This window comes from Carcharodon carcharias, chromosome 10 (genome assembly GCF_017639515.1).
Source record: "Carcharodon carcharias isolate sCarCar2 chromosome 10, sCarCar2.pri, whole genome shotgun sequence".
Taxonomy (NCBI): Eukaryota; Metazoa; Chordata; class Chondrichthyes; order Lamniformes; family Lamnidae; genus Carcharodon; species Carcharodon carcharias.
This window is the reverse complement of record NC_054476.1, coordinates 49,056,436-49,069,750: the sequence shown is the minus strand read 5'-3', so window position 1 is coordinate 49,069,750 and position 13,315 is coordinate 49,056,436. Positions and strand designations below refer to the sequence as shown.

Sequence of the window (13,315 nt, the reverse complement as noted above, 5' to 3'; positions counted from 1 at the left end):
CTATGTTCACCTAAACAGTTCAAATACACAGGGGAAAAACTTTTAAAAATCAGGTAAGATTAGAAGGTTCAGATTATAAGCATACAGTGCTGCCACATTCAGATGTGAATGTTGATGGACAATTAAACAACTCACTGGAGGCGGCTCCACAAATATCCCCATCCTCAATGATGGGGGATCGCAGCACATCAGTGCAAAAGATAAGGCTAGAGCATTTGCAACGGCCTTTGGACAGAAGTGCTGAGTGGATGATCCACCTCAACCTTCTCCTGTGGTCCCCAACATCACAGATGTCAGTCTTCACTCCGTGTGCTATCAAGAACCAGCTGGAGACACTGGATACTGCAAAGGCTATGGGATCTAACAATATTCTGACAGGAGTACTGATGACTTATGCTCAAAATAATCCATGCCCCTAGCCAATCTGTCCCAGTACAGCTACAACACTGGCATCTATTTAACAATGTGGAAAATTGCCCAGGTTTGTGCTTTCCAAAAAAAGCTGGGCAAATCCAATCTGGCCAATTACCACCCTATCAGTCTAGTCTCAATCATCAGCAAAGTGATGGAACATGTTGTAAACAGTGCTATCAAATGGCGCTTACTCAGAAATAACCTGCTCAGTGATGCTCAGTTTTGGGTTCCACCAGGGTCATTTGGCTCCTGACCTCATAACATCCTTGGTCCAAAACCAAACCTAGGTCTAAACATGAACAAAAGAGCTGAACTCAGAGGTGAGATGAGACTGACTGCCCACAACATTAAGGCAGTATTTGACTGAATGTGGCATCAAGGAGCCCTGGCAAAATCGAAGTTAATGGGACTCAAAGGGAAGACACTCCACTGGTTGGAGTCATGCCGTGTGCAAGGGAAGATGGTTGTGGTTGTTGGAGGTCAATCATGTCAGTCCTGGTATTATTGCTGCAGGAGTTCCTCATGGAAGTGTCAAAGGCCCAACTATCTTCACCTGCGTCATCAATGACCTCTCTACATCATAAGGTCAGAAATGGGGATGTTCACTGATGACTACACAATGTTCTGCGCCATTCCTGACTCCCCAGATACCGAAGGAGTCTGTGTCAGTATGCAGTGAGACTTGGATGACATTCAGGCTTGGGCTGATAAGTGGCAAGTAACGACTGCCAGGCAATGACCATTCCCAACAAGAGATAATCTAACCACCTCCCCATGAAATTCAATGGCATTACCATCGTTGAGTCACCCACCATCAACATCCTGGGGGGTAGCACTGACCAGAAACTGAGCCAGCAAAATAAATACTGTGCTACAAGAGCAAGTCAAAGGCTGGGAGTTCTGCAGTGAGGAACTCACCACCTAACACCCCAAAAACTGTCTACCATCTACCAGGTGGAAGTCAGGAGTGTGATGGAATAACCTCCACTTGCCTGGATGAGTGCAGCTCCAACTTCACTCAAGAAGCTTGACACCATCCAGGACAAAGTAGCGCACTTGGTTTGCACCCCATCCACCACCTTTAACATTCACTCCCTCCACCACTGAAGCACAGTGGCAGCAGTGTGTATCATCTACAAGATGCACTGCAGCAACTCACCAAGGCTCCTTTGACAGCTCCTTCTAAACCCATGACCCCCACCACCAAAGAGGACAAAGCCAGCAGATGCACGGGAGCACCACCACCTGCAAGTTTCCCTCCAAGCCACACACCATCCTGACTTGCAACTTGGATAAAAATCCTGGAACTCCCTGACAGTTCTGTGGCTATATCTACACCACATGGACTGCAGCGGTTGAAGGTTGTGGTTCACCGCCACCTTCTCAAGGGTAATTAGGGATGTATAACAATTGCTGGCCCATCCAGCGATGCCCACATCCTGTGAAATAGAAACAAAATCACATGGTTGAACACAAAACAAACATTTAGGTAATTCATGTGGTAGCTAACTTTTAGTCAGGACGCCATCATAAACCATCAGTTAACATGTCAGCACTTCAGCTGAACATTTTTACCATTGATTGTTGATTGCTACTGTAACTAGAAGTTTTATGCACTAAGTAATCCATGAGAATCTAATGGGTGATGCACTTGCTTGAATGGGTTGGGGGGGGCATGCTGGGATGGTATTGGAAGGAAAAGAAATAAAAGGATATCAAGGTCCCCACTCTTGCTCTTAAAAATCTACATCCAATAACTCCTGCTATAAATAAGCTTGTGACCAGTGGGGCTGGATTCAGCTGCAATGCTCTGAAATCAAATAAAACCCATTGTCCATGCTCTACACGAACAATGCCCACTTGGATGAAATATCCATGGCCAATACAGTACATGCGGAATCATAACACAGGACGGAATTAATACAGAAGTGGGCAGGAAGAAAGAACAACCACAGAGGTTTAGAGGCAACAATGTCAGCATCAGCTTTTTGTTAGCATAATCAAAAACTAATCTCAGAGATTTGGTGGGGGAAAAAAAAGGGTTGATTTTTTTTCCTTTTAAAAAAAAAATTACCTTTTAATGAGGTCCTGTATCTTATAAATGAAACAACACTAGTTTTTAAATTACCTACGAGCCAAAATAACATCTCTTACCAAATTTCATACGAATATATTCATAGGGATCTTCTTGCCAGAGCTCCTCGTCTGCATCTGTGTAGCACATCAAGGGGAAGACAACATCTTGGATAATGCCCTATGAACAGTAAACAAAATTTGTTTACAGTAATAATTCATCAAAACAAACTATTTTGCTTCAGATTCAAAAATATCTGGTTCGGGACAGTTATCAACTTCATTAATCCTTTTTACTTAAAGATATTGATTCTTGTTGGGTGCATTTCCAAAAGTGTTGCAGCCCTTTGATATTTTACCCAAGCGATCATTCATGTGAACCAAGGCAGTGAATGCCTACAGGCTTTCCAATCTGGGGTGGCATCATACTCACTGTTCTCACAATGTATTTTCCATCATGAATGACTGGATTAGGAGTAGGAACTTGAGCCATCCTTTAGTCTCCCTCTCCCTTAGCTCAGAGATACCACAGCCAATGGAGCAGTTCCTACACTCCACTCCGAATGATGATAATTTGCTAACTCAATCTCAGGCCTTCCCAATTAACAATAGCGTACTTATACAGCGCCTCTAACTAAATGTTCCAAGGCTTTTCACAGGAACATTGTAAAACAAAGACAGACACCGAACACAGAGATATTAGATCAGTTCACCAAAAGCTTGTTCAAAAGTAGTACGTTTAAGACATGTGTCTTAAAGGTAGAAGAGTGTAGGTACATTCCAGAGCTTGGAGCCTCAGCATATAAAGGCACATGGGGGTGTACAAAAGGCCAGAATTAGAGAAGCACAGATATCTCAGAGGGTTGTGGGACTGGAGGAGATTGCAGAGACAGGGAGAGGCAAGGCCATGGAGGGAACTGAAAACAAGGAGGAGAATTTTAAAGTCAAGATGTTGATTCACCAGGAGCGAATGTGGGTCAGCAAGCACAGGAGTGATAGGGGAGCAAGACTTGCTGCAAGTTAAAGATATGGGCAGCAGAGTTCTGGATGACCTCAAACTTAATGGAGGGTTGAATGTGGAAGATCAGACCGGAGCGCACTGAAATAGTCAAGTCTAGAGATAACAAAGGCATGAATGAGGGTTTCAGCAACAGATGAGTTGAGCCAGGGGGTGAAGTTGGGTGCTGTTACAAAGGTAAAATAGGCAACCTTAGGAATGACACAAACATGACTGTTGGAAATTCATCTCTGGATCAAATGTGACACCAAGGTTGCAAACAGACTGGGTTAAGGTGTTTTAGGGGTTAAGGAGTTTTATGTGTTAATTTCTATCTAAAGTCTAGTTTTTTTTTTACATTTAGCAATCAACTAAACATTACTCCTTAAGCTAAGCAAAATTAAGTTTATTCCAGTCTTAAATAGAGGTATACAAGCTGAGCAGCTGCAGCTAGTTAATTAGGTAGCTAGCTTAAACTGGTTTTCAGAAAGTATAAAAACAGGGTTCTTGAGTGCCGCTTTGCATGCTGGGAGTTTAATGTGATTGAGGGAAGTGCCCCTTTTTCTGCCTTTTTCAGCCTCCAGTTGTTGGCTCTTCAATATGAAGGAGCTGATTGATGAGTAACTGATAAGTTATTCTACTTATTTCAATTATAGTAAATAGTTTTTAAAGTTCTGGTATGGCAGGTCAACTCAGCCGGGCAGAAAATACATCCTGCGGTATATGGGAAGTCATGGGCACATCAGGTGTCCTAAATGAACACATTTGCAGGAAGTGTCACTGGCTGGGTTTTGAAACTCAAGTGGTGACTGGAATCACTGTGGTACATCCAACAGACAAAGAACTACATGGATAGCACATTTAGGGAGGTACAGGCAGAGGGGGAGTGGCAGTCTAAGCGAACCAGGCAAGTAGTGCAGGAGTCCCCTGAGTCTATCTTGCTTGCTAATTGGTTTTCAATTTTGGATATAGGTGAGGGCACTGGATCCTCAGGAATGCAGCAGAAGCAAGCCCATGGCAACACAGGGGGGGAGAAAGAAGAGTGGAAGAGCAATAGTGATATGGGCTTCATAGTCAGGGGATCAGACAGGCATTTGTGGCAGTAAGCGTGACTCCAAGATGGTATGTTGCCTCCCTGGTGTTATGATCCTAGCTGACGTTACTACTGGACAAGCCAGATCCCAGGGTGGAACCCAGCTTGATAGATCCTAACTTTTATTATTTGTTTAGATACGTGGAGTGGCTACTGAACAGAGGCACAGGGTCAGCTGATGAATTTTTAGCAAAAGAATAAAACATTTATTCAACAATACCCCTTCACCCCATTCCCTTTACAAATGTATACAGATTTGTAAGGATAACACAAGCTACAAAAGCTATCTTATACTCTAATGTTCACAGTCCATGTAAAATAATAGGCAACCTGTGGTCAGGCACACCACACTCTGAAACCAAGTGACAGATGTCACCCCAAACAGATGTTATGGATCTCTCCCTCAACTATCCCCAAACGTTTGTCATACCATGAGCCAACCAGTCTCACTGCACTCCTTCTTTCACACTAGGGTTTCCAATCTTCATTCCCAAAGAATTCAATTTAGAATCTTCTCCCAAACTGATGCTTTCTCTCAGACGCCTTCCACAAGGGTCCATCTCCAGGGTTTCGAGTTCTCCTTCTCATGTTCCTCAACCTGGATCGCCACGTGCTTTCATGCTTCCTTCTACACCCCACTCGCTCTCAAATGCTCAGTCGTGTCAACGGAACACCACTGCTTCACATGCCCATAGTAAAGCGTTACAGGCCTTCAGGTGTCTCCTTGGATTTTCTGGCTTCTCACAAGCCTATATTGCTTTAAGTTTGCTTCCTGCAGCTTTCTTCCTTTAAGCTTGGAGCCTTTCTCTCTGTCCCTTACTTTTAACTTCACTTAACAGGACCTTTTCCAGCCCTTGTTCTTTGACTTAACTGTCCTCTTGGGACCTTTTCTGTTACACTCCCCTGGATTGGGGACTTTTAGTTTTTGGAACCTGCTCCTTGCAGTTCACTCTCCTGGGTCCAGTCTCTCTGGAATCCTGGCTTCAACTTTAATTTGGGACTTGCTATCTGTCCCTCTCTTATGCTGCTTCTGCTGGCAACTCCTTTCAACTTTAGAGCACAATGACCAACTGAACTCAAACTGCTTTCAGTTTCTGTGCATGCATGCATGGCCTCCCTCTCTGGACCCCTGTTGCTAAGTAACAGCACAGTTTTTTCTACCTTGCTTGTTTTAACTCCCCTTCAAGAATCATAAAACCTAATTAGAATGCAGGCATCATTTAAAATGAGACTAAAAACTTAAGTTTCCCCTTTTCTTAACACTCCAATACAGAAACACATGTTAAACTTCATTCCTAATACCCACAAACACAAATATAAAACTTACTTAAACTATCTCTATTTCCTAACACTGGTGCCAGTATCAAGGATATCATGGAGTGCTAGGGAGGGTGAACAGTCAGAAGTTGTGGTCCAGATTGGTACCAATGACATAGGTAGGAAGAGGAATAAAGGTCCCGAAAGCAGATTTTAGGGATTTAGGAAGGAAATTAAAAAGTAGGACCTCAAAAACAGTAATCACAGTGACAATGTGCTAGTGAACATTGGAACAGGAGGATTAAGCAACTGAACTCATGGCTGGAGAATTGGTGTAGGAGGGAGAATATCAGATTTATGAGGCATTGGGAGCTGTACAAGATGGACAGGTTACACCTTATCGGGACCGGGACTAATATTCTAGCAGGGAAATTTGCTAGTGCTGTTGGGTTGGGTTCAACTAGCTAGCTGGGGGGTGGGAACCAGAGGGGCAGCTCAAAGTGGAAGGAAGTAAAGCTGGCAACAGGAAGTAGAAAAGATGCAAGCAAAATTAGAAGGCGGGCAAAACTAACGTGAGCATCAACTAGGTTTAGAATACAGAATAATCTACAGATAAAGTTAAGGGCACTCTACCTGAATGCATGCAGCATTCACAACAAGGTAGATGATTTAAAGGCATAAATAGAGATAAACAAGTATGATGCAATTGCTATTATAGAAACATGTTTACAGGGTGACTGAACCTGGGAACTGAATATTCAATATTTAGAAGGAAAGGAAAAAAAGAAAAGGAGGTGGCAGAAAAAGAAAAACAAAATGTGCAATCTGTTTGGGTGGAACTAGGAAATAGCAAGGGGCAGCAACCATGACAGGAGTTGTTTGCATGCCACCAAACAGTAGTGGTACCGTGGGGCATGGTATTAATCAGGGGATTAGAGAAGCACGTAGCATGGGTAATACAGTAATCATGGGTGATTTCAATCTGCATATGGTCTGGGTAAATCTAATGAGCACTATTGCCATGGAGGACAAGTTTCTGGAATGCGTTAGGGATGGTTTTCTAGAGCAGTACGTTAAGGGACTGAGTTGAGAACAGGCATTTTAGATCAAGCATTATGTAACAAGAAAGGGCTAATTAATAATCTTATTGTAAAAGAACCTTTAGGGATAAACGACCATAATATAATTGGGAAAATACATTAAAAAGTACCACAGTACACAGCCCATGGATAGTCTTTAAAAAATTATTACAGTTCACAGCAATTATACATTCCTTTAAGGCACAAAAAACCTAAATGGAAAGTCAGTCAACTAGAATGTAAACTAGAATAAAGCATAGAAACGGACTGTAAAAACTTCTATAGGTGTGTAAAAAGGAAAGGTTTGGCTTGACAGTCATGAGAATTTATAATGGGGAATAGAGAAATGGCAGAGAAGCTAAATGATTACTTTGTGTCTTTCTTCATTGAGGAAAGTACAAGAAATCTCCCAGAATTAGAGACCCAAGGGACTAGGGAGAATCGAGGAATTGAAGGAAATTAGTATTACTACGAAAGTCATACTGAAGAAATTAATGAGACTGAAGGTGGATAAGTCTCCTGGATCCTACATTCCAGGGCGTTAAAAGGGGTAACTATGGAGATGGTGGATGCATTGGTGAGTCTTCCAAGATTCTGGAATGGTTCCTGCAGATTGGAAGGTAGCAAATGTCATTCCACTATTTAAGAAGGGAGAGAGAAAACAGGGAACTGCAGACCTGTTAGCCTTACATCAGTAGTAAGGAAAATGCTGGAATCTGTTATAAAGGGTGTGATAAATGGACGCTTCAATAATAATGATCTGTTTGGCACAGTCAGCATGGATTTATCAATGGGAAATCATGTTTGATGAATCTGTTGGAGTTTTTTGAGGAGGTTACTAACATAATTAATAAAGGGGAGTCAGTGGATGTAACATACTTTGACTTTCAGAAAAGTTTCAATGAAGTCCCCCCACAGGAGGTTGGTTGGCAAAATTAAAGCACATGGGATAGAAGGTAACATATTGGTATCAATTAAGGATTGGCTACCAGACTGCTAACAAAGGAGGAATAAATGAGTCATTCTCACGTTGGCAAGCTGTGACTAGTGGGGTACCAGAAGGACCAGTACTTGGGCCCCAACTGTTCATCCAATGATATCACTGTCAAGATATGTCTTGGCTCAATTGCATTGCCCCAACCAGTTAAAAATCTGACTAATAATCACCCTCTGGACATATCAGCAACAGTCATTCAAGTGAACCATCAGTTGGCAACCAGTGTCCACGGAACAGTACATTTGCACGGTATCAATAGCTTCAAAATGGGTAAAGGACCAGGCAGTTGAATTGATTAAGTAGCCTGAATTTAGGTCAACTGATAAGATCGCAGACAACCTGGATAAATATGACTGAAGAGTCCTGGACAGATATTGATAACAGCATTGTTAAACTAACTAAACCACAGAAAGGCAGAACGGTTAACGGCAACAAACTTATCTCTTTGTTTTCTATATAACACTGCTCAATTTTTTGGTGAAACATGTTAAGATAGATCAGCATTATAAGCAGCCTCACCTGAATATGAGGTTTTAGATTTTTCCAGGTGACAGCATGAGCAACACCCTGGTTAATGTAGTTCAGTGTTTGCTGCAATACTCGAGGAGCCACATATTGTTTTTCTTTGTATTGATACAAAACTTTCAAAAGCACCTGTAAGATATACTGAATTAAGGGCTAGTTTACATATGTGCACTTACGAAAATATCTAGTCCAAAGATTTGAAATACACAATCTACACACAATGTAAAAGAAGTCTCAATCCCAGATCCAGTTTAACTCCAAAGACACATGCTTTGGACTAAATTATAGCTAATGCTGTGGAAATGAGCTTTCCATCAGGCAATTAGTTGTCATTTGCAATGGAAATATGAAAACTCTACATACCAGACAATCCACTCCTCCCTACTTTCTTAGCAAAAGCGAAAGCACAGGTGACAAGGCAATAAAGCTCAGCAACAAAAGCATATCATTAATGCCAGAGCTTAGAATTGCATGGAAATGAAACTGTACCTGCTGGATACTGACAGCGTAACCTTTGAGGAATACATCAGCAAATTCATTGTATTCTTTGGAAACATTACCCGGACTTCCGTATCTGGTAGATACAAATATATTTCATAGTCATTTATTGAAACATTTGAAGTTTTAGTTATACATTTTGAAAATTTCATAATTGTGGCTCCCCAAATGGATAAGTGAGTACAGATAGTAAATGTAAAGTAAAAGCAAAAAACTGCGGATGCTGGAAATCCAAAACAAAAATAAAAATACCTGGAAAAACCTTTTTCCTTAAACCAGCTTATATTTCACCTCTTCTATTTTCCTTAGTTCTGTTGAAGTCATATGGACTCAAAATGTTAACTGTGTTCCTCTCTGCAGATGCTGTCAGACCTGCTGAGTTTTTCCAGGTATTTTTAGAGATAGTAAATGTGTAAGGGTAGCCTCAGAATTTTGGCTCTTGATTACTATCTAGTGACTCCTGTAGGGCGTGCTTAAGCATGGGCACTATGCAAGGTCAGAATTGTTTCAGCTGTAACACTCTCATGCTTCAACAGCTAGTCAACATCCAATGCCAAGTCTCATATGAAAAATGGACAGTTGAGCAAGGTGACAGCTGTGGAACAAAACATCATCTAGGAGTAACACTTTCAAGAAGAAGAGAAAGATAGAGAAAATTGAAGTTCCTCAATTCAAATGACAAACCACTGAAAAACGCTTACCTTTCGAACAATCTGGCCAAGATATGCAAAGCCCATTTTTTGCATTTCCACCAAGGGAGCTCAGGTCGATCGTCTTCATCAACTTGAAGAGTTTCCTTGAAAACAGCACAAATTCAATAGTGAAAATTTGGTGAACACACACCATCAGGAGTGCATACTTACAGCATTATGGGTTTATACAACTTCCATTATAAATGTGGACAAATGGAAATATCTTGCAAGAAATGCACACAGGCACAAAACATGCACACAGTTTTTATCAGGTTCTCAAGCTAAGGGACTGGCAAACGGTCTGACTTGCATATATTGACCTGGTCATCACCATGATGCAAGTCTATTGAGATGCTCAGTCTCTTGACTGGGTTATGCAATAAAGCTTTGGAAACTTAAAACCAATTAAGAACAACAAACTCATTACATATGCACCAACTAATTTTCAGTGAATGGCAGAGATAAACAAATGCAGGTTAGGAACACTTTGAAGTAAAACAGCACTTAAAAAATTGAGCAGTACATAAGAGATGCAAATGAGCAGAAAAGGAACAAGTTAAAACATTTAAAATTGTTACATTTTATGAGTATAAGGCTAAATAAAAAGGCTACTCTAGAAACAGTAACATTGCAGAAAATTTTCTGGGAAGCAAATAGCTACCATATAGACTATTAAAATTAATATTTTAGTTTTCCGGCAGTATTTCAAGTAGGACTTTTAAACTATTGCAACATCACCTCCCAAAACATCACAATTCAACTTGCGCCTATTAAAGGAATCACTGAATCACAGAACGGTTAAAACACAAAGAGTGGTCATGTCCACGCCAGCCCCTTGCCAACAGCAACTCAGCTAGTCCCATTCCCTTGCCTTCTCCCCTGTAGTCCTCCAAATCTTCTCTTCAGGAGCTTATCCAATTCTCTTTTAAAAGTCAAGATTGAATCTGCTTCCACCTCACCCTTGGGTAGTGCATTTCAGATCCTAACCACTCGCTACACAAAAGTTCATCTTCATCCATCCAGAAGTTCATCCATTGGTTCTTTTGCCAATCACCTTAAATCAGGCCCTCTGGTTTTCAACCCTTCCATCAATGGGAACAGTTTCTCTCTAGCTACTGTCTAGATCCTTCATGATGTTATACACCTCTCAAATCTCCCCTCAACCTTCTCTAAGGAGAACAGCCCAAACTTCTCCAATTTATCCACTTCACGGAAGTCCTTCCAAGGAATTTCCAAGTTTCTTTAAAACCTAATTCCTTGTGTCCTTAAAGTGAAGCAGAAACACATGCACTTTGAATTGTACTTGATCTTTACTTATGTTCCATTTTCATTGGTTAAGAGGATGCAAACTTCCAGCTCATATATTTAGGTAATTAGCACTAGAAAGGGAGGAGACAAAATAAGAGAAAAACTTACAGGAGGAACATCCCTATCAACAACAGTTTTGAGTATTTCCATCCATTCGGTAAGGTTTTGCTGGCTTATCAGCTCCAATGGTAGAGTGTACTGCAGGCAGGAAACAAAATTCATTAAACAAAAAACACAAAGTTCAGCCTACACTGCTCACTGCATTCAAAATAAAATCTGCCTTTATAATTTAGCAAAAATTAAACAAGAATTCAATCAATTATTTCATGCAATAATTAAGATTGACCAATTCTAACTGCAGTTACCATCAAGTATAACATAACTGCAAACACTAGTAAGTGGGACAGGAACTTGACCTTGGTGCACTCAAATGTATGGAGCCATGTTAAAAGCAGGTTAATATATGAACAACACACACGCGCTATTCTTCACATAGCAGATTCCTCAGTTTTAGCCATGACATCATGAAGGTACAATCAAGTGGACTGGCATTTCAAAACAGGTACAGAATGAACAGTTGAGGCAAGTCAACCTGCATAAGTACTGCAAAGAATTTTTCTGAACAGCGGTGGAAGAAGCGTGCTACCATGAGACACAGAATGATGCATTATATGTGGAAGATAACTGGCACAGTGAGGTAGGAGAAGTGGGTTGAGACTATATCATTGCTGTTCAATAGAAATTACTGACAAGCCACAGACTTAACTATGGCAGTCCATTTTACTACTAAAAATACACGGAGGCAAAATTACTTCACAGATATATTTACTTAAATATCTAGCACCATTCAGTACAGTTGCTTTCACAAAAGCTTGGAATTCTGGGATGAATTTATAAGACACAGCACATCTTAATCCAGCTTCTCGGCTCATGTCTAACTACTGTCCAGAGAAATTGTCAAGAATGTTGACTCATTCAGCGAGGCATGCCAGACACAGCCTTATTCTCTATGTAGAATACATCTGGGATGTTGCTTCCCCTATATGTGACCTGTCCTGTTGAAGACGCTCGTTATAAGTTGATCTTTCCTCTGCTGGACTAGAGCAATTATAATGGATCAAGCTGACCATGATGACAGCTCCCCCATCATTCAATGCTGCTGGTTTTCCACTGGTGCCAAAGTCCAGCATTTTCAAGTGTTATATACCATGTTAGCAGACAACCAATGAGCAGGAATCAATGAAGTGCATATTACATAGAATTTTAAAGCACAGAGCAAGGTAATTCAGTCCAACAAGTCTGTTGATGTTTATGCATCACATGAGACTCTCCAACCTTATTTCATCTCACTCATGTACTTATTTAGCTTCCCCTTAAATGCATCTATGCTAATTGTTTTAAGCACACAATTCAAAAATCTGCATGCTTTTCGACTTACAATTTTATCAACAAATGAGCAATATGGTTAAAGCAAACATGCATGGGCTATGTGAATGCGAACAATGAGATCACACAGTGTCTATGGATCATTTTTAAATTTTCTAATCAAAATTGCAATCAGGCACACCCGAATTCCAATTAGTCACCAGCAGTTAGTGGTTAATTTATCATACAACACCGACTTATGATTTATTAAATCAAATTTAACCTTTCTTTGAAGTTAAATGGATCATTCTCAATTTCAACTTTCATTGCATCTCCAAACAGCTTACCCCTTCTGTGATCAAGGGGATTCTAGATGCATTGGCATCAGCACCACCTAGACTGACAACCTTCACTGCTCACATCAATTTCCCAAAAAAGGTAAGGCAAGGGGAAGGCAACAATTAACATTCACAAAGAACACTGGAGATGCTTGTAGAAGACTCCATCATGCAACATACAGACAGCCTGTGCTGATGCAAGGCTCAATTCAAAGCAGTCCTTTGTTTCCAGGAAACAGAGTTGCAGATCTCCAGAATTGTTTGGCAACCTGATACAAGGTAAGATATACTGATTGGTTGATATATTGGTGCTAGTGACGTGATTAAAAGTCTTCTGCATTGCAGGATTTCTACAAGAGTCATGTACTTGACTTGTAGAACAAGGGTGCAAGGATACTCATGTCATGGTCATAAGCAGTTATGTCCACCAGAAAGGAACAGGAGATCACTGGACTTGACACTTGGCTTCAGAATTTCTGCAAGAATAATTTGAACTTCATCAACAACTAGCAGATATTAGCAAGACACGGAGAGTTGGCCTCCATGTGGTTGACACTGAGCTTGTTTTGAGGCAATATATAAGCTTCAAGCTTAGGGATAGCACAGACATGTTCAAAGACAGTCTTAGTGACTAGGGAACTAGTGCATACAGTATTGGAGGACAGACAACACTTCCTTT

At 40.8% G+C, this 13,315-nt stretch overlaps 1 protein-coding gene across 4 annotated transcripts in view; it reads right to left on the bottom strand.

The window, feature by feature from the left end:
• Positions 1 to 13,315, bottom strand: part of ipo7 (importin 7) — a 70,965-nt gene that overhangs the window by 36,404 nt on the left and 21,246 nt on the right. For all 4 annotated transcript variants that reach the window (XM_041197290.1, XM_041197289.1, XM_041197291.1 and 1 more), the window contains exons 6-10: positions 11,042 to 11,131; positions 9,635 to 9,729; positions 8,925 to 9,009; positions 8,430 to 8,564; positions 2,569 to 2,668 (exon numbers count right to left, since the gene is read on the bottom strand). In XM_041197290.1, the coding sequence (XP_041053224.1) occupies positions 2,569 to 2,668; positions 8,430 to 8,564; positions 8,925 to 9,009; positions 9,635 to 9,729; positions 11,042 to 11,131 (505 nt within the window). The remainder of the gene's footprint in view (positions 1 to 2,568; positions 2,669 to 8,429; positions 8,565 to 8,924; positions 9,010 to 9,634; positions 9,730 to 11,041; positions 11,132 to 13,315) is intronic.